Source organism: Podarcis filfolensis (genome assembly GCF_964270895.1).
Source record: "Podarcis filfolensis genome assembly, chromosome: Z".
In the NCBI taxonomy this organism is placed as follows: Eukaryota; Metazoa; Chordata; class Lepidosauria; order Squamata; family Lacertidae; genus Podarcis; species Podarcis filfolensis.
The window spans coordinates 42429708-42449838 of NC_139617.1; the positions used below are offsets into that span (position 1 = coordinate 42429708).

Sequence of the window (20131 nt, forward strand, 5' to 3'; positions counted from 1 at the left end):
TATTGTTTAGGGGCCTTTGTTGAGGAGTGTATTTTTTATTATTATTGTTAATTGTTTTAATTATTTTTAATTATAATCAGAGGGAAACTAATGCATGTCTGAATGCATCCTTAATATCTGGGTCCTCCCCTTTGCAGTCTGCACATAACAGAGACTATCATACTAGACTCAAATGCTTACCTTGACTTTGCCATCAATTGATTCATAGATCAAGAGGTAACCTGTAACAGGGGCACGAGGGGGTTTCCATGTTAGCTGTGCTGTTTCAAACTGAACATCAGTTGCAGTGAGATCCCTTGGAGCATCAAGGTCTAGGAAAAAGATGAGAAGTTTTTATTTTTATTTTTTATTTTAAATATATTTTAATATAAAGATCAGTCTGCCTGGTGCTTTCTAGATGTTTCGGACGACAGCTGCCATTGACCCAAGGCAGCATGAACAATAGTCAAGGATGTTAAGAGTCATAGTCCAAAAAAACTGGAAGGAACAAGGTTGGAAAAGATTGTTAAAGATATACAGTATAGGAACCAACTCATGCAGACTCAGGCCTCCCTTCTAAGAATCCAAAGTCAGTGCAATATACTTATTTTAGGACCACAAGCTTCATCAGTAACCTATGATAGAACAGAACCTACCTGTAGTGAATTTGGTGGATATGACTGTGCTTTTCTGTGGTCCCTTCCTGGCATAGATCCGGAGTGTATATTCAGAGGCTGGACGGAGGCCAGTGAGATCAAATTCCACAGTATTGCCTGAGACACTCTGAGTAATTTCACGCTCTAAAACAACAAAGAAAAACAGAACATTGATCAACGAGCAACTTGGATTCAGCAGGTGCATTTGTTGAACCATAGAATCCTAGAATTGTAGAGTTGAAAGGGACTCTAAGGATAATCTAGTCCAACCCCCTTCAGTGCTGGAAGATGCAGCTGTCCCATACAGGGATCAAACCTTCAACCTTGGCATTATTATCACAGTGCTCTAAGCTAATGGCATATTGGATTCACTGCTTTTGCAAGGCATGTGTTGCTTCTCTTAGCTAATTTTGGCCACCCTATATAGAGAAGAGGATTCTGCAACACAGCCCACTTGGATGAGAGAGCTTGTTGAACTTCATCCCTGTAATTCTATTTTCTTTCTTAGAAACATCTCAAACCCATCTCCCATCATAAGGTCTCAGGTCAGGATACAATGCAAATTACAATTCACATTGAACCAATCTGGATCAAAAATGAACTTGCCAAAAAAAGCAGGCTACAAATGCAACAAACACCTTTAAAGTTTCAAATGTATTTAAGGTTGCACTATAACTTAACATGGCTACTCTTCTGCAGTTCATGGGTTGTAGCCAATATTGGTCCTACTCAGAGTAGATCCATTGAAACAAGGCCATTGCTAAATTAGGTGCATTAATTTCAATGGGTTTACTCCAAGGACAACCCAACAATTTTAGGAGAGCTCCATGACAGAGTTAGCAAAAAGCAAATAGTGCACCTGTGGCTGGTGCCCATTGGTACTGGTAGGGCAGAAAGGAGGGAAGTTAACAGGAGGTGAACCCAGGGCCAATGACAGACTGGGACATCCCCTCAAGTGGTTGTAGGTAAGAAGAAAATTCCACAACTGTTTGCATTAAAAAATAAATAAATCCTCATCTGCATGGCAATGTGAATTTCTCCTAATATACACATTTTGTATTCAGTTTTGCCTGACACACATTTTTACAAAGCAATCTCCCCTGACATAATGCATTTTTGTTGGTTGTTATTTGTATATACACTATTCCCCCGCGGGTGGTGCTGTGGGTAAAACCTCAGTGCCTAGGACTTGCCGATTGCATGGTCGGCGGTTCGAATCCCCGCGGCGGGGTGAGCTCCCGTCTTTCGGTCCCAGCTCCTGCCCACCTAGCAGTTCGAAAGCACCCCTAAGTGCAAGTAGATAAATAGGTACCGCTTTATAGCGGGAAGGTAACGGCGTTTCCGTGTACTGCGCTGGTGCTGGCTCGCCAGAGCAGCTTCGTCACGCTGGCCACGTGACCCGGAAGTGTCTCCGGACAGCGCTGGCTCCCGGCCTCTTAAGTGAGATGAGCGCACAACCCTAGAGTCGAACACGACTGGCCCGTATGGGCAGGGGTACCTTTACCTTTATTCCCCCCAGCATCTGCGTTTTTAGTACACATTTCTTGGCTGGAGAACTGCATTGCAAAATCAAGAGGATTGCAGATTTTAAAATATGACTTTGTTTCAGTTCACATGCTATTTCAGAAAGTGCAAATTTGGTAGTTTTGACTTTAAAATTGGATCACATTTCTCCCCCAGCCCCTGCCTTACTTCAAAGCAATGTTTACTTACCACCCTCAGTAACATAGGAAATGATGTACTCATCAACAGCAGCAATTGCTGGCTGCCAAACAGCCAGTGCTTTGGAATCAGTGATGTTCACTGCCATTAGCCCTGATGGACTATCCAGAGCTACAGAGTGGGAGACAGATAGAGATAGAATGTTACAATCTGCCTTGGTACCACTTGCTAGAACACCTGTGTGGTATCATCTGTATTACTTCCTTCAAATCCCTTCTGAAAAAAAGACACACATTTTCTGTCAAGGATAGCCCTCTAGTTCCCAGTAATGCAGTGGGTAACTAAGTCTAAATGCATGCAACTGTAATGGCCATATCTTGCTCCCTTGTTTCTCCCAGTCTTTCTTCCCCTTTCTCCATTGTTTCCTCTGTGTCAAATTTTAGGCTGTAAGCTCCTTAGGGCAGGGATCTGCCCTTTTGTAGCTGTTTCCTAGTTCTGTTGTATCTCTCAGCGGTGTTTGATACCATCGACCATAACATCCTTCTGGACCGTCTTGAGGGGCTGGGAGCTGGGGGCACTGTCATACAGTGGTTCCGCTCCTTCCTCCTGGGCAGTGTTCAGAAAGTGGTGGTGGGGGATGAGTGTTCAGACCCCCGGGCTCTCACTTGTGGGGTGCCTCAGGGTTCTGTCCTCTCCCCCATGCTTTTCAACATCTACATGCAGCTGCTGGGAGAGATCATCAGGGGGTTTGGGCTGGGTGTTCATCAGTATGCGGATGATACCCAGCTCTACCTCTCTTTTAAATCAGAACCAGTGAAGGCGGTGAAGGTCCTGTGTGAGTGTCTGGAGGCGGTTGGAGGATGGATGGCGGCTAACAGATTGAGGTTGAATTGTGACAAGACAGAAGTACTGTTTTGGGGGGACAGGAGGCGGGCAGGTGTGGAGGATTCCCTGGTCCTGAATGGGGTAACTGTGCCCCTGAAGGACCAGGTGCGCAGCCTGGGAGTCATTTTGGACTCACAGCTGTCCATGGAGGCACAGGTCAAATCTGTGTCCAGGGCAGCTCTTTACCAGCTCCATCTGGTACGTAGGCTGAGACCCTATCTGCCTGTGGACTGCCTCACCAGAGTGGTGCATGCTCTGGTTACCTCCCGCTTGGACTACTGCAATGCGCTCTACGTGGGGCTACCTTTGAAGGTGACCCGGAAACTACAACTAATCCAGAATGCGGCAGCTAGACTGGTGACTGGGAGCGGTTGCTGAGACCATATAACACTGGTCTTGAAAAACCTACATTGGCTCCCAATACGTTTCTGAGCACAATTCAAAGTGTTGGTGCTGACCTTTAAAGCCCTAAACGGCCTCGGTCCAGTATATCTGAAGGAGCGTCTCCACCCCCATCGTTCTACCCGGCCACTGAGGTCCAGCACCGAGGGCCTTGTGGCGGTTCTCTCACTGCGAGAAGCCAAGTTACAGGGAACCAGGCAGAGGGCCTTCTCGGTAGTGGCGCCCTCCCTGTGGAATGCCCTCCCACCAGATGTCAAAGAGAACAACCACCACCAGACTTTTAGAAGACATCTGAAGGTGGCCCTGTTTAGGGAGGCTTTTAATGTTTGATGTAGTACAGTATTTTAATATTTTTTTGGAAGCCGCCCAGAGTGGCTGGGGAAGCCCAGCCAGATGGGTGGGGTATAAATAATAAATTATTATTATTATTATTATTATTATTATTATTATTATTATTATAATACTCTCTAAAGCAATTGTGAGGAATCTCCAGTCTGCAGGCCAAATCAAGCCACTTCGCCCAAATCATGCACACCTGACATTATATGTTACGCCAAATGGCTGAAAAAGAACAACCAGGAACCTTAAAATGAACTCTTCATTTTTTTTCATGGTAAGCAGGGCTTTTGCTACCAACCCCCAATGTGGCTGGCTGCACTCAAAAGTGGAACTGTTCCCTGCTCCCAAACTATGTCTGCCTGCAAGCCCACATTGGCAGGTATCTTCCTTTGCAATCTCGCTTGAATCCAAAGGAAAGAATCAGGAGCACACCTATGGTAACCAGACATTGGGTGTTTGACAGTGGTCAGCCCTATCTTTTTCCCAAAGTGGCCCACCAGGAGACAGGAGCTCTGGATCCTGTTTCCTACTCCTGCTGTAAAGCATCCTGGCTACTGATCACTTAATTACCATGAACTTCTGGGACATACCTGTGGTCACAGATCCAGAAACAGGCTCACTTTCTTCAAATCCTTTGACAGAGATGATACTGACAATGTACTCCACGCCAGGGATCAGTTTTACCAGTTTAGTTCTACTCTTGCTTCCATCTACTGTCACATAATTGGGGGGACCTGGAATAGATAGTAGCTTGGATGAGTGGTGGGACCAAGTGTGCAAGGTTCAGAAACCGGAAGCAAAGGCTTAAGTATTTTTTCTCCAACATTCACAATACATTACCAGCCATAAGAGAACATAAGAGCCCTGCTGCATCAGCCAAAGGCCCATCTAGTCCAGCATCCTGTTCTCAGTGACCAATAAGATGTTTCTGATAAGCCTACAAGAAATACATGAGCACAACAGCTCTTTCCCTACTCCTCTTCCACAGCAACTGGTATTCAGATGCATACTGCAACCAGCGCTGGGGGTAGTACACAGCCATCATGGGTATGAATTTGTCTAATCTCCCCTTAAAGCCATCCAAGTGGGTGGCTGTCACAACATCTTCTGGTTGCACATTCCATAGTTCCTTTATGCACCATGAGAAGAAGTGTTTTCTTTTGTCTGTTCTGAACCTCCCAACATCCAGCTTCATTGGTATTATGAAAAAGGTAGAAACATTATTTCATCCCAAGGGTCATAGTTTTCCTCAGGCAACCTTGGGGGGTGGGAAGGCACATGCCAGCAGAGGATGGGGTCAGAGACAAAAGTAGACAAAGCAACGAATGCAAATCTTATCTTACACACATACCATCTCTCTCTATGCTGCATCCAGGCAAGCACGAGAAATTATCACAGTTCATGAACACTTTTAAGTCAGGCAAAACCATTCATGAAGGGCATAGATAAGTGCTGGTGGGAGATTGGGAGATGCAGCCTGAGAAGATTCTGAGGGCCAGGCATTTGGCTACCTCCAGGCCTCTGTTTCCCCTCCTCTGGCCCATCCCTGTTCATACACCCTTCTTCTTCCTTACCTCCTGTAACTGGAACATAGGTAATCCGGAAGACGTCCACCCTTGTCCGTGGGGGTGTCCAACTGACCACAGCTGAGTCTTCCGTAATATCAGAGAATGTAATTTCTTTGGGAGGTCCCATTGCTAACCAAGAGACAGACAGTAAGGCAAACAAAGAGAAGGAGTTAACAAATTGTTGCATCAGCCAGGCTGGTTGGGAAAAACACACACACACTTGGTCTCAGATTTCCAGTCCAGGAGCTACAATAAATATTTGGTCCAGTGTCATGACTGGAATGGAAAGTTTCATACCACAAAGCGTTTTTACTTGGCACAGGCAAATGATTGTCTTCATGGCCAAGTTTTTGTTTTTGACAAGGATCTTGAAGTTGTAGTCAACACTGCACACAAGTCCCCACCCCCTGACCCCCCCCCCAAAAAGAATTGTAATGCTCAAATCTCAAGACACCTTCTGCCAGGAGACGACATCGGGATAGCAAATGCTGCACTCAAAATGGATCATTCATGGTCTTTGACAGTATGTCAGGTGTCATAGCTCTAGCTGAGAGATTCATGTGTTCTCAGTTGTGAACATGGAGCTCTTGTATTGGGGAAGCCTCTGCACATTTATGCTCCAGGGCCTGGCTATCAACTTTCCCTTCTTTAGTTTCAGTATTACCCTTTTATAGAACTCAATGGGGAGGAAGGGGGGGCCAAAACTGGAATTAGTCCTCATCTGCAGTATTCACTTAAAGCAGTACCATAGAAGCATAGAATTGTAGAGTTGGAAGGGACCCTGAGGGTCATCTAGTCCAACCCACTGCAATGCAGGAACATGCAGGTGTTCCATATGGGGATCAAACCTGCATCCTTGGCATTATCAGCACCACACTCTAACCAACTGTGTCATCTGATGATTAACGTACCATCCCACTTTACACAGTCATGGTTTCCTCCAAAGAATCCTGGGGACAGCAGTCTGTTAAGGCTGCTGGGAGTTGCCAGGAGACCCCTTCACGGAGCTACAATACCCATATTTTCCCAGGAAGAGTGATTGCTATACTACTTTTAGAACTGTAGTTCTGTGAGCAGACAAGGCATCTCCTAGGCACCTCACAGCACCTCCAACACACTAGTGTTACCAGGATTATTAGGGGTAAGTCATGACTGTGCATTCACGCACACACACCTAGGAGTTTCCAGTGGAAATGTAGATTGGACAGGGCATATAGTCATTATGTTTCTATTTCCCAGCTTTTTGCCTTCCTAGCATTGTTGGGGCATTTTTGTCATAATGTTTATGCTGATGATTGGCATCAGATGTAGATACTCTTTGAATAGAAAAAAAAATGTGGCTGGTGTAAATCTGTCAGTTTTGTGTATATCCTGCCCTCTTCCCCTTGGTTAAATGTCCCTGCATACTCATTGCAGATAATGATAAAACCATGTGCAAATCAAAGCTGTTCAAGTTTTCAAGTTTTCATGTCAAGATTTTTGCTACGGGTCTTACATTTCTTTTGGCAGGTCAATTTGCAAAAGGGAAATAAAATGGAAGAGCTTTCCAACACCCAGAAGAAAAAAAAAATCTGGCAGCCCAGTATGTACATTCAGCCTTTTAACTGTAAATAGATGATTTTTCCCCAGTTGCAATGAAAACAACTTAGGGGGGGGGGGTTTTGAAGAAAAAAATAAAAAATAAGCAACCCACACAAGAGATGTCCATTAGCAAGCAAGAGACAAATACCAGAAGCAAATCACATTAAAATAATCTAATAAGACATGCAAGTTAAAGTTCAACTAATTTTTTCCTCTTCTAAATTTGGAGGATGTATGTGCTTTCCTAACTTGACTTTGCTTACAAAACCCAATTCTGAAACATCTTCGGCATTTCAAGATTTGTAAGGAAAGAATAAGAAAAAGCTGTCCTAAGGGCTGATGGATGTTGGAGCAACAGCATCTGGATCTATCCACCTATCCCTGTTCTACCCTTTCCAGTCCAAAACTCAGTGCAGCAGGGATGGGGGACCCATGGCTCTCCAGGTGTTGCAGGTTTCCTTCTTTGCCTTTGGGGAAATCTTTTTTGCATTAGCATCAAAATTTGGGTGTATTGACAGACCGAAAGCATAAAATCAAAAGCTAATTACATGTCACTCATGCATCATGAGGACCACGATTCCTTGAAGCTCTCTGAATTGCTGCACTATAAGCAATGTTGTTGGAGATTTTAATGGACTTTTTCCTGTTACCAACTTACAGAATTAACTCCTGGGCTCCTAAGTCATTCTGAAAAGGGCTGACTAAGATTATGTCACTGATGATAGGGATGGTGGGAAGGAGGCACTGCAACAGCTAATAGATGTTTATCATGGAGAAAAGCTGTATCATAGTGGCAAAGTATTTACTTTGCATGCAGAAGGATCTAGGTTCAATCCAAGGCATCACCAAGTAGGGATTGGAATGTCTCTTGTCTGAAACCCCAGATAGCTGCTGCCAATAAATGCAGACTGGGGTGTGAAACCTTTTTGGTGTAGCAGGTCAGATCCTTCTCTCTCTCCAGCCCATGGGTCAACTCTGACAGGTGGGCAGGAGCACCGACATGTCAGTCACCTTGCACCATAATAACATTGACTGATTGACTTGTAGGTGTTCCTTCCAACCTGTTAAAAGCTGGCCTATGGAGTGGGGGAGAGAGAGTGATAAAACAGGATTGAACTTCCTATGACATCAGGTGTGGTCCAAGTGGGCATGGTTGGAGGAAAATGATCTTGTGGTTCAAATGGGGAGGCCTGGTGGGTTAAATGTGGCCCCTGAGCCAGAGGTTCCTCAACTCTGGTGAAGACAATACTAAGTAGATGGACCATGGTCTGAATTGGTACAAGACAGTTTCCTACGCTTAACAAGTAAAGCCACTTTGAAATAGCTGTCCTCTTTGCATGAGTTGGTCTGTGTGAAGACCTACTGACCAGTGATGGATGCATGTTCCAACATGGATTCCACAGACGTTACCCCCATTTTTGTACTTTCCAATTTTTTATGGTATGAAAAGCTAGCATTGCTTGCAGCTAAATTTTATCCTTTGGAATTAATGTACTTAAATTAGTCATGTCCATCAGTTCCAAAGCCTCTGCTTTGAGTAGGACTAACACTGGATAATACTCCTTAGTTCAGAAGGACAGTTGGGCTCACATGATGGGATGTTCCTTCACCTTAAAAAATAAAGAAACAAGACCCTGCATATGGAAATGTAGCATGTCAAGAAGAAAGGTACAGATGTGAAAGACACATGCACACATATGCAGGTGAGTGGATCATGCCTTTCTCATCCTTGCCACACTTTATCCAAACAATACCTGTTGTAGCGATTGTATTTACAGGTTGGGAACGTTGTCCACTGGTAACTCCATAGAGATCAATGTAATATCCTGTGCCTTCTTTCAGCCCTATTATATCTTGGGTGCGTTCATGGCCTGGTACAATTAGTTCCAGAGGGTCTGATACCATATTGGTGTCCCTTATTTTAAGAACAAAACTGTCAAAGGCTCCATCATCTGCCGTCCAAGACAGACGAAAGCCATCAGGGGTTGCATCTGACACCAGAAGGTTGTCCACTTCAGGTTCTGCTTCTGAAAGTGCAAGAGGGAGAGAAAGAGAAAGAAAGAAAGCAGGAGAGGGAGAAATAAGATTTTTAATTTCCTTTAAAAGAAGAAAAAGGAGGAGACTCCAAGGAGATTTGCCCCAAGTCAGATTAGCGTATGATGTAAATGTTCCCGTCACAAATTCAAAGAAGTGGAAAGAATCCGCTATCCAAAAAAAGGGGGGGAATGCATTCAGAGATTATGAGCAAGACACATTCTTATCAAAATATGTGGGTGTAGGTGCGATCACTCTTCAAGGACCCCCAAAGCAGCACGGCATAATCACTCACCATCTCCCCCTGCCATGCAATATTAAAACATGCTGGTAGTAAGCCTGATGTTCATTCGTTCTCTGTCTTCCATCAGAATCTCCTATTTTTCTGCTCATTTTTTAAAAGAAGGTCATTAAAAGCAAAGCCACTGTAAATTATCTGAACATTGTCATTTTCCCGGGTTCACATCAAAGCACGCCTTTGAACAAAACAACCTATTCTTCCAGTTCACAAATTAAAGTAAGTTTGTAGCCCCTTTAGTCCAGCTCCCCTGATCCGGTGGTGGCTGGTGGCACAGAAGAAGAGGAGGCTATCAGTAGGTGGAGGTGAAGCCAATGATACTCTGAGTCAACTTATTTCAGTTTTGTTCCCAACCTCCTCACTGCTGAGTTCTGCAAGGCTAACACTGAGAATGGTAATAAGCAAGAAGGCAGGCAGGTGGGGATAGCTGAGGGTGCTGGGGCACTGTCTTACTGAACCACCCCTTCTGCCCTATCCATACAGAAAATGTAGGGCAGGAGTGGGGAGCTTCTGCAGCCCTCTGATGTTGTTGGGCTACTATTCCCTGCTGGCCATGCTGTATGGGAAAAATGGGAGCTGAAGTCTAATAACATTTGGAGGGGCAGAGGTTTTTCATCCCTGAGCAGATGACTCTCGACTGAGGGAGAGCCTAACCAATTCCCTAGGTAGGTGGTTCTATTGTTGAGCTGCTTTTCCCTAGCAAGATGTTTTCTTATTGCTTATCTGAAACCTGATCTCCTGTAACTTAAGCGCAAAGTTCTAGTTCTTTTCTCTGAAGCAGATGAGAATAAATTTTTGCTCTCTACTATGTAGCACCTCTTCAGACAAATCTGATTCACATGGTGCATGTTTGACACCTGACTGAAGCAATTTGATTAGTGATTTCACTGGAATACTAGGTTCATATTATGCATGTGCCCAGCTTGTAATGAGCATCTGGATCTCAAGATGAGCATAGTCCCAGGTGAAAAAGCTCTTATCTGGCTGTAGCATATCCTTCCCTCCCTGGTGCCAAAATTTGAACTGGGTCAGGCCATCACAAACTAACCTTCCAGGTACATAGGCAGCTCACATGTTTGCAGTGAACTAGTTTGGTTTAAGTAGTTTGGTTTCACTGAACTTGTTAGAAAAAACCCTTCTGAACCACACCTAAAAGTGGTCTTCAAAAATGCCAGGTGAACTAAACATGAATTAAGTTCATTTGGGGGAAGAAACTTTGAACAATTTCTAGTTCTTCTTCAGATTTATTTTCTTACATGTGGGTTTTGTTTGTTTATTTACTCTTTGGGCCTTTAAACAATTGGGGTAAATAAACCAAAGAACTCACAGTCTACTGTGTGTGTGTTCTGATGTCTTCTTAGTCTTAAATATATTCAGTTCAGCAGCTTGGGAATGCTGATTTTTTCTCTTTTTTGCTGAGGGTTACTTTGAATGAACTTAGATGGAACTGTGAACTGAACATGAACTGAACCAGCTCATTTTGTAAAGGGACATATGTGAACTGGAATTAGTTCCTCTGGGGACATCATAGTTCCCAAGCCCATGTGGCTGGCTAGTGGAAAGAGATAACTTGGCTATATGGACTTTTGGTCTGATGCAGCAGTGCACTTGTTGCACTTTTACAGGTGGAAGGAACTAAATAAAGCTGTATCACTGTTTAACCATGCATGCTTCAAAAGCTACCAAGATTGCTGTAGCATAAATTTTCTTCCACCTTCCAGAGCTGTGTTTACTTAGCAAGATATTCTGAGATAATGAAAGAGAGATGGAGAGAGAGAACAGAAAGGCTACAAGTAAATACGGGTGGATGTCAAATAATGCTGCTAAGCATTGGAAAAATCCTTAATTTCTTGGCTAGGAATTGAATTAATATGGTGATTTTTTAAAAGGATTAAACACACACACACACAGAGAGAGAGAGAGAGAGAGAGAGAGAGAGTAGGAAAGTCAAGAGCTTCCTGCAGGGTTATACAAGGGGCAACACTAAGGCTAAAATACTGAAACCCCCTGGACTGATTGCAAGAAAGAAGATAGGCAGGTGGGTGCTGGCTAAGTGCAGACTAAGGTTGTTGGGGCAATGCAGTGATGGGTATGATCCCCACACACTCTCACATGCACATACAAAGGACATACACAAGCAGACAAACTCCTCATCAGCTGACCAAAGCAGATCAGCTGAAGAGAGGGAATATTACTCCTGTCTATCCATTAAATGATCAATGTGATGGTAGGGAAGCATCTCCACCCATCCCAGTGCTGTGTCTACTTCTATTCCTTTTCTTTTGGCCATTGGTCTTCAGAGGGCAGGACAAATTATTTATAGAGGGCTAGATCATACCCTTGAACTAGGAGTTCGCTACTTGAGTGTGAAGGCACAAGCTACAACAACATGGCTGCAGCTCAAAACCAGTCTAGGTCTATTTAGTGCCTAGATGGAAGATTGCCTAGGAATCCTATGTACGCTGTGCTGCGTTGAGTTCTATGGAAGAAAGGCAATATATTAATCAACTAAGTAAAATCTTTCCCAATAGGATTCCAATGAAGCTGGATGCCTTGGCTTACAAGGAATATGAAAGCTCAGCTGTGTATGCAAACTTAGATCATATTTGCCATCATTGCAGATCCTCTTGTATGAAGAAAATAGATCAGACTATCATGGAGAAGAGGTGTTTTAAGGAGTCCTGGAGTACTACTGAAAAATGTTCCAAGCATTAAGATTATTCTTCCTTCAGAAGTAAGTTCCTAACACGGATTTAAATCCTTGTTCAAAGCTTTCCAATGGAGACAATATGGTGGTGGGGCTAAGTTTAGTTAAATGGATATATTGATGGGTTTAGATGTGGGGTACCCTTCAGAATACTTGGCGGGCCATAATGTTCACTGCTGGTATTGTCCCTGCCATCATTTTGCAGAATGACCTTGCCCATAGGGAGTTTAACATTCATGGAGTTCTTGAAAGCGCAAGTTTTCTTGAAGTTAACCATATCTGTGAGCCTGATCAGTGTTTGGATGGGAGAATTCTTCTCTTGCTGTGTACCTCATGCAATCTGCTTTTCCAAAAGTAGAATAAATAAACAAGGGAAGAGAAGTAGAATGTATAAACAAAGATTCAATCAATGAAGATACATTGAAACTCCCCCTTTGGATAGGGGTTCAAAGACATCTGAACAAATCAACATCTGTTGGTTCTCTGAGTTTGGTTCTCCAAGAGACAGGGAAAATAGGGCATCCAAGAAAGAGAAGTATGGGAGTCATGTTAGTGGATGTGTCAGTAGCTAGTGATGAGGGAAACCATGGTTTGTCACCAAATGAGGCATTAAAAAAAAAAGTGTCCAGAGGAAGGATGAAGAAAGTGTGCATTAGAGGTAGAGAACATTCCAGTTGCATTAAAATACCTGTTAGAGCAACAACACTTAAGGGCCTAGTTTGGCGACCATGAGCAAAACCGTAAAGCACAACCTCATAGCCAATGCCAGTTATGAGACCTCTAAGTGTCAGCTGACGCTGGGCTCCTGAGAGGAGGAACTCCTGGGGGTCCAGCAGTTTGCCAGAATCCACCACGATTATTAGAAAGCTGTCAAAGGCATTCTCTGATGCCATCCAGGACACTGTAAAGCCATATGGATTAATGCCTGAGACAGTGAGGTTTTCCAGTGGGGGCAAAGGCTCTGAAAGAAGGGGAAGGTGTGAAAAACACAAAGGAGAAAAAAAAAAGAGTTAGATAAGACAGTGTGTGTAACTTGATATAAACCACAGGTCTCCATGGGACAGCAGGGGAAACTAGCAACTATTACTGTGTAGTATTAATGGTGAAATAATTGTATATAGTTTTCGAGGTAGATTCATACATGCATATCAATCACTCAGTGGGCTGTATCCAATGCCAGTCCTACTCAGTATAGACCTGTTGAAATCAATGAACTGAATAATTTGGGTCTACTCTGAAGAGAACTTAGTTTGGGTACAATCCAATATCTCCATGGATAGCACAGTCAAGCTTCATGATGTGGTCTATGTTAGCTGCATAAAGGGTTATGCTGCAGTTTGAGACCAGGTTATTAGAAGACCCATCAATACCTGCATGGACCTGTCCTAGTCATAACCAAGAGTGTGGAAGCTCTGCTTCAGTGCCTTCTAAGATCTATGGCCTTCTAAGCCGTGTTTCCCATACTTGGGTCTCCAGCTGTTTTTGGACTACAATTCCCACCATCCCTGACCACTGGTCCTGCTAGCTGGGGATGATGAGAGTTGTAGTCCAAAAACAGCTGGAGATACAAGTTTGGGAAATGCTGATCTATGAGGGTGGTAGACAAACTTCAGTGTGTTTACTCAGAAGTAAGTCTCAGTGTGGTCAATGGAACTTGTTTCCAAGTAATTGTGTATAGCAGCAGAGAACCTGTCACTCTTTAGATGTTGTTAGACATCATCCCTGACAATTGGCCATGTTGGCTGGGATTGATGGCAATTTGAGCCCAACAATATCTGTCTAAAACCTCTGGCAAAGGAGAATTTACCACCTTCCAAGGCAGTCCAAGATCTCATGACTACAATTACACAAAGATGGAGATCATATTAACTGTCAATGTTTTCTTCTCCAGACACATAGTAATATAAATTTAGTATTGTCCATTGCCTACTACTGTTTGGTTTAAAACAAACAAACAGGCAACCCTCAATTGAAAGTCAATCAACTTTGCTCCACAAAGCTGTAATCCATCAACATTCTTAGATATGGGATAGGCAGTACATGGTGAAAATGCCGCAATCATAATTGCCAATTCATTTAATCCAAATAGGAGGGGAATGGAAGAGGTGGGGGGAACAAACACCCAATGTCTTTTAAATGGGTACCTGTCATCAACAAAGAGATGAGAGACTCAGTGTGTCTCCCGCCTGTTGTTGTGCCCTGAATGTTAATGTCATAATCAGTATAATCTACTGAGCCTGAGACGAGAGTGTCATGAGCCTCTCCTGACACCGAAAGCTTCTGAGACTCCTGGAACAAATGGGAATCTCTAACATTTACAGCCAACTTTGCAAAAGGCCCATCTCTTGTGATCCAGGAGAGGTTGAATGTGTTGGCCTTAGCTTTTGTGAGTGTAAGCATGCCCAGCTGTGGTTTGACCTCTGAAGAAAAAGGGAACACAAAAAGCGGAAAGAGAAAAGCATTACTGGTTGGCAGCCATGTGGTGGCAGAGAAAACAGAAGGTGCATCACTTAATCAACAACATGTGATGTTCCCCACCCCTGGCACAAAACCACTAAGTCCAGAGTATAAAAATGACATAACTTGCATCAATGGATGGTCTGTTCATCTAGGAGAGCCCCCCAATAAGTCTCCCTTCTCTTTCCCCAAGGTAAGATGTTTTATTTTTTGCCTCAGGAATGGAAGGGAGAAAAATGGGTGGGAGCAGGAACCAAAGCAGAACTGAAGCAGGCACCAGCTCCCAAGAAGCTGTGCTTGCCTCAGCACTGCTTACTGCATGTGTGAAACCTAACTGACCCCAATTAAGGACTCATGCTAGGACTGCCCTCATGCTGCCATATGGTGACAAAGCAGTGTTGGCATGGTTTTGTAATGCTCATGTGCCTTTAAAGAAACAAGCTCAATGTGATCTCATGATCACCTGAAGATGGTGGAATGCACAGCAACACAGAAGACAGATATAGCACCACCAGACTTAACATGCAAGCTTGAAATAGTTTCCCCAACATTTCTCCACCACTTGGACATTGTCAAAGCATGCTTTCCCGGTCAGATCAGGCATAGCCCTTGGAACTTAAAAGCTCCTGCATGCAATGCAAAATGAAAGAATCCTGTCAGGCAAGACATACAGTAGGATCTTGGTTACCCTGGAGGTGCCTTTGTTAGCAAAACACGCTGGTATCTTGTGGAAGGTATGTTATCATCCTAACCCCAATCAAGGATGATTGGTAGAAGTGACTGTACTCTTGGGCTGGAAGCTCAAGAAAGAGATGGGCTTTGCTTTTCCATTCCAACTATTGACTTGGCATAATAATATATGCAGAGATGCCAGGCAGATGAGACACTTGATATGTATAATGGTATTGGTACCAACCATGCAGCTTCCCACCTCTCTTTGGTTGATACATTGCAATACTGAAAATATAAGTAACTGAGGTGTCTTCTAGGTCCAACAGCAGAACACTGATATGTGCCATCATAAAGCAAGGTGGCATGCAAAGATCTATCTCTCAGGATGACAAGAACTGTGGGATAGCAAGGCCTCATGATGAAAACATCAAGGCAGGAAGAAGAAAGACAGAAGAAGTGCAATGATGGTCAGTGATGGGAGATCAGATGCAGTGATGCTCTAGAAAGATGTCTGCTGGAACAAGTACATACACATATATTTATATATGCATATATGTATGTTGTAAGTAGCACACACACATACACACACATATGTGATGTAGATTAGCATGTGTGCATATAGAGAAGTCCTTAATTGTTGGGACACAACAGTTGTAACAATATTGTCCTCCTTTCAGGTTTACTCCGGTTCTGAGAAATAAGCACCCTTTCTAAATTAAGACAGGAAGGAAAATATCATACTTGGGGAAACTGCACTTATGAGTAAAAGGAATCAGAGAAAAGGCAAACCTTGGAGGTGATATACCTGTGGTAGCCCATGTCGTCAAGGTCTGGCTACTTTGCCCATCAACCAAGCCATGAAGCTGGAGGGTATAATTAGAGTTCGGTCTGAGATTGATGAGGACAAAGCTCCGAGAGTCCCCCGGCACTGTGTGCTGCTGGGAGTCCAGAGACTGGTTGTTGGTGTTTCTAACATCTAAGAGGAAATGGTCAAAGGCAACGTCCTGCGCTTCCCACATGAGGGACAGGCTGTCAGAGGAAGTATCTGAAACTGTGAGTTTGCTAAGGAGATGTGCAGTTACTATGAGGAAAAAACACATTGGAATCAACATGGGCAAAACTTCCAAGGTGGAATACAATAACAGAAGAACTCAAGGGTGCAGAAGAAACATGCCCGGTGGAATCCTACCTGTAAACTTTGGGTTGTATCCGGCTAAATCCACTGAATTTAATGGACTTAAGTTAGTCACTGGGTCTACTCTGAGTAGAGCTAACATTTAAAGCAACCTTTAAAGGGTGCTTTTTGGTTGTCCAACTTATACAATGGCAAAAAGACAGGAAAGCAGTAGGTAGCATTGAGACGACTAGGACTGGAAAATGAATCAGTTTTAAAGAGATATATATACACAGAATATATAACCCATGGGCTTTTCTCACATTGAACTGCCTCTTGTATTGAGAACCTACTCCTGTCTAAACTATGTGCACTGTTGGTTTGTTTTTGTTTTTTTTAAAAAAAGTCTGGATAATTATATACAAAATTATGTTTAAAAATAGATTTATGCATATATTTGTGACAATACCCATAAAATGTCAAGCTTCATGCTGTACTCTGTTTCCTTTGGACACTTTTATACGTATATTGAAACATATGCATTTTGATACCAACATGGTGCTCTCCAGGTTTTTTTGGACTACTAGTCCCACATAGACTGTGCTAGCTGAGACTGCTTTATAGAGTTATGTGTGTTGCTGTGTCTACCTATTTATGTGCAGGTTACTTCACTAAATCTTTAGTAAATCTGGGGGTGGGGTATAGTATGTGTATAATATTATATGTATAATGGGAAACTTCATAACTTCATATTTTTAGTGGGTGGAGACTTTATTGTTAAGATTAAGGCCCCACCTGCACTACACATTTTTAACACGTCAAGGGTGCCAAGACTTGTTCTTCACAGAGATACAATTCCCAGAGTTCCCTGGGAACAGCGATTTGTTGTTACACTCATAAGTTCTTCACATGTATAACCAACATCTGCAAGGGGCTACAGAAGATGCTAGATGTGGCTACATATATTCAGCAGACTTTCTATTCTCTTCCCTATGAACCTTTGGAGGATCAATGGAAAGTATAATATACCTTAGAAAAAACTACTTAGAAATTTCCCAAGTCCATCAAAATAGGATATTGTGATGGACTAAAAAGCATTTCCATTCTCATTTTCCCTTAAAGTGGATGTGTTCTACACTTCTAGAAAAAAATGGCTGCTTTTCTTCATGGAACATAATAAAATCTCTGCTGCACCACAGCAAAGTCCCATAATTTAAATAGGCATTGAGTGAATAATTATTATTGGTCCTAAATCTGCCACCAGCCATCTTCACCAGATAACCCCTACTTTCAGCGTTTATAAGAGAGGAAGAAAAACTTATCTTTGTTACAAAATTGTAAGAAGAGTTCTATTGGATTAAAGCCAAAGGCCTACCATAGTCCACCATCTTGTTAACACAATCTGTGATTCCCCACGACTGGTATTCAGAGGCATACAGACTAGAGGGAGAACTTGGCCATTGTGCCTCATGATAGTCTTACCCTCCATGAATTTGTGTACTCTTCTTTTAAAGCCATCCTAGTTGGTGGTCATCGTTACCTCTTTCATAGTTAAACAATGACTTTAAAAGTGGCATACACAAATAGTTAATTTTCCTCTTTATTGCCCCTTCTCCCTACCAAAAAAAAAAGCCCATGAAAAAAGCTCCAAATATCTTTTCATGTAAGGGAACACTTCAGCACACTTACAATTTTGGTTGTCCATTTCTGCAATTCCCCAGAAGGCAATAGGAAGTGTGAAAGAGTAAATGGTGCTGAGGTTAAGGACGGTCTTGAAAAGGAAACTGAATAACACATGATACACATGAGGTAGGATCATATACCTGTAGTAGCTGTAGTGCTTAATGCCTGAGTACGGAAACCACGAGTAACTCCATAGAGGTAGATAATGAAATTAGTTTTAGGGGACAGCCCTGAGATATGAGCAGCCTTTAAATGGCCTGAGATGTTGTATTCCATGGGTTCCAGCAACCTGTTGGAATCAATAATTTCAATGATAAAGCTCTCGAAGTTTCCTTTGGTGGTGATCCAGGAGAGATTGAAGCCTTCAGGGGTGATGCCCCAAACTGTTAAGTTGCTGACTTCGGGCTTCATCGCTGAAGAAGGGAAACAACATTGAATTTGATTTTAATTTTGATTTTAACTGGAAGTTCAAAGTCTGTTCTATTTGACTTCAAGTCCCGAGCTGAACAATGCAGGAGATGAAATGGGGGAGAGACCAGCTCAAGCAAGCAAATAAGGAAAGAAGCTAAAAGCCAATGCAAAATAGATGTCGAAGATAATCAAGGCCCCCATGCGTAGAACCAGAATGCAGAGCAGCTCCCTAGGAATGATTTTGAGACTTCTCCTATGCACACTTCTAGAGGGGAAAGTTGCAATAATATCCGTTAGATCTCTCTCTCTCTCTCTCTCTCTCTCTCTCTCTCACACACACACACACACACACAACTAAGCTGGGAGAAAACTCTCAGGAAATAGCTGCACATTTTTGAAAGACTTGCAAAGAAACTTTGTAAATACTGTACTGAGCTGATAGCATATGGAGGGGAAGAAGAGGCATATTATGCTGCCTGGAGATCTTCAGAATACAGATGATTATAAAAGAAATTAAATGCAGAGGAAAGTGCCTTTGAGCATAGATTTAGGACTATGGTTTTCATGCTGGAAGATTACTTTAATCTACAGCCAAGCCTCAGTTCCTTTCACTCAGTTCCTCAATATTCTGCTAGGGATGTTCTTCAAATAAGGAAAGCATCACAACTGATAAACCCCTGTCTCTGTTTTTTAGATGAAAATAGCAGGGAAGCAAGTAGCATGTCAATTGGTAGCTCTCCAGAAAGTGGTTCCACAGGTTACCATGAAATGAAATAGTCAACCTACAGGAGATTTGCTCGTCATTAGGGAGGGAGGGAAACAATGCAGGGTTGAGCAGATGCCATTCTCTCTCTTTCTGCAAAGGAAGGAAGGAAGGAAGCAAGAAATGGTGGCTGAAACAGGTGAGCAGATGCAAAAAAAGAGAAGAAGATACCTGTCATGGATTCAACTGAAAGGGGCTTTGTTCTGTAGCCCCGAGTCACACCATAGAGAGTGATAGTGTAAAGAGTGCTTGGCAGGAGGCCAGTAAGATTCGCAAATCGCAAATAGCCTGGGATGGTGATATTATGTCCATTTTCTGGCTGGTTTGGCTCCTGCACCTGCATGACAAAGTTCTCAAAGGCCCCTTCTCCAGCCGTCCAGGTGAGCTGGAATCCATCCCAGTGAACCTCTGAGACTGATAAATTCCCCAGCTCAGGCTCTTTTTCTAGATGTAAAGGACAGAGAGCCAAATTGGTTAATCAGATTTGAAGGTCAAAGAAAGCAAGCAAAGGAGTGATGAGGTACCGCCTGTCTCAAAGCTTTCATGATAATGAGTTCCATTTTTACCTGGTTACGTATTTATGAGCCCATCTCCCTTTCACTTATACACACACTTCAAGAGCTATATGTCCTAGGAGACAACCTGGGGATAAGATTTCCAAAGGAGATTCAGGAACACAGCTGAGGAAGCAGACATCAGCGAAGCCACCCATAAACCTTGATAGCCTCAGTAAAGCTATAGCTTTCTAGCAAGCAATAATATTAAGCTGTGGGATCTAAAAAGGCAATTCAGGGACTGATTTCCATCTGAAATTCATTTTGCAAGACACACACATACAGTCTGCTGCTTTACAGTAAACCATTAACAATTCAATATTTGCTCCCCCAAAGCTATTACAGGAATGCAGTAACGAATGAAGT

At 43.0% G+C, this 20131-nt stretch overlaps 1 protein-coding gene across 9 annotated transcripts in view; it reads right to left on the minus strand.

The window, feature by feature from the left end:
* The window catches only part of TNC (tenascin C), an 86643-nt gene that overhangs the window by 13310 nt on the left and 53202 nt on the right, over window positions 1-20131 (minus strand). For 3 of the 9 annotated variants that reach the window (XM_083597119.1, XM_083597120.1, XM_083597123.1), the window contains 11 exons: window positions 19383-19655; window positions 18178-18450; window positions 16046-16321; window positions 14256-14531; window positions 12800-13072; window positions 8827-9099; window positions 5498-5620; window positions 4514-4657; window positions 2349-2468; window positions 636-779; window positions 181-311 (listed from right to left, as the gene is read on the minus strand). In XM_083597119.1, the coding sequence (XP_083453245.1) occupies window positions 181-311; window positions 636-779; window positions 2349-2468; window positions 4514-4657; window positions 5498-5620; window positions 8827-9099; window positions 12800-13072; window positions 14256-14531; window positions 16046-16321; window positions 18178-18450; window positions 19383-19655 (2306 nt within the window). The remainder of the gene's footprint in view (window positions 1-180; window positions 312-635; window positions 780-2348; window positions 2469-4513; window positions 4658-5497; window positions 5621-8826; window positions 9100-12799; window positions 13073-14255; window positions 14532-16045; window positions 16322-18177; window positions 18451-19382; window positions 19656-20131) is intronic. The other 6 variants (XM_083597122.1, XM_083597127.1, XM_083597124.1 and 3 more) reach the window with 4 other exon arrangements.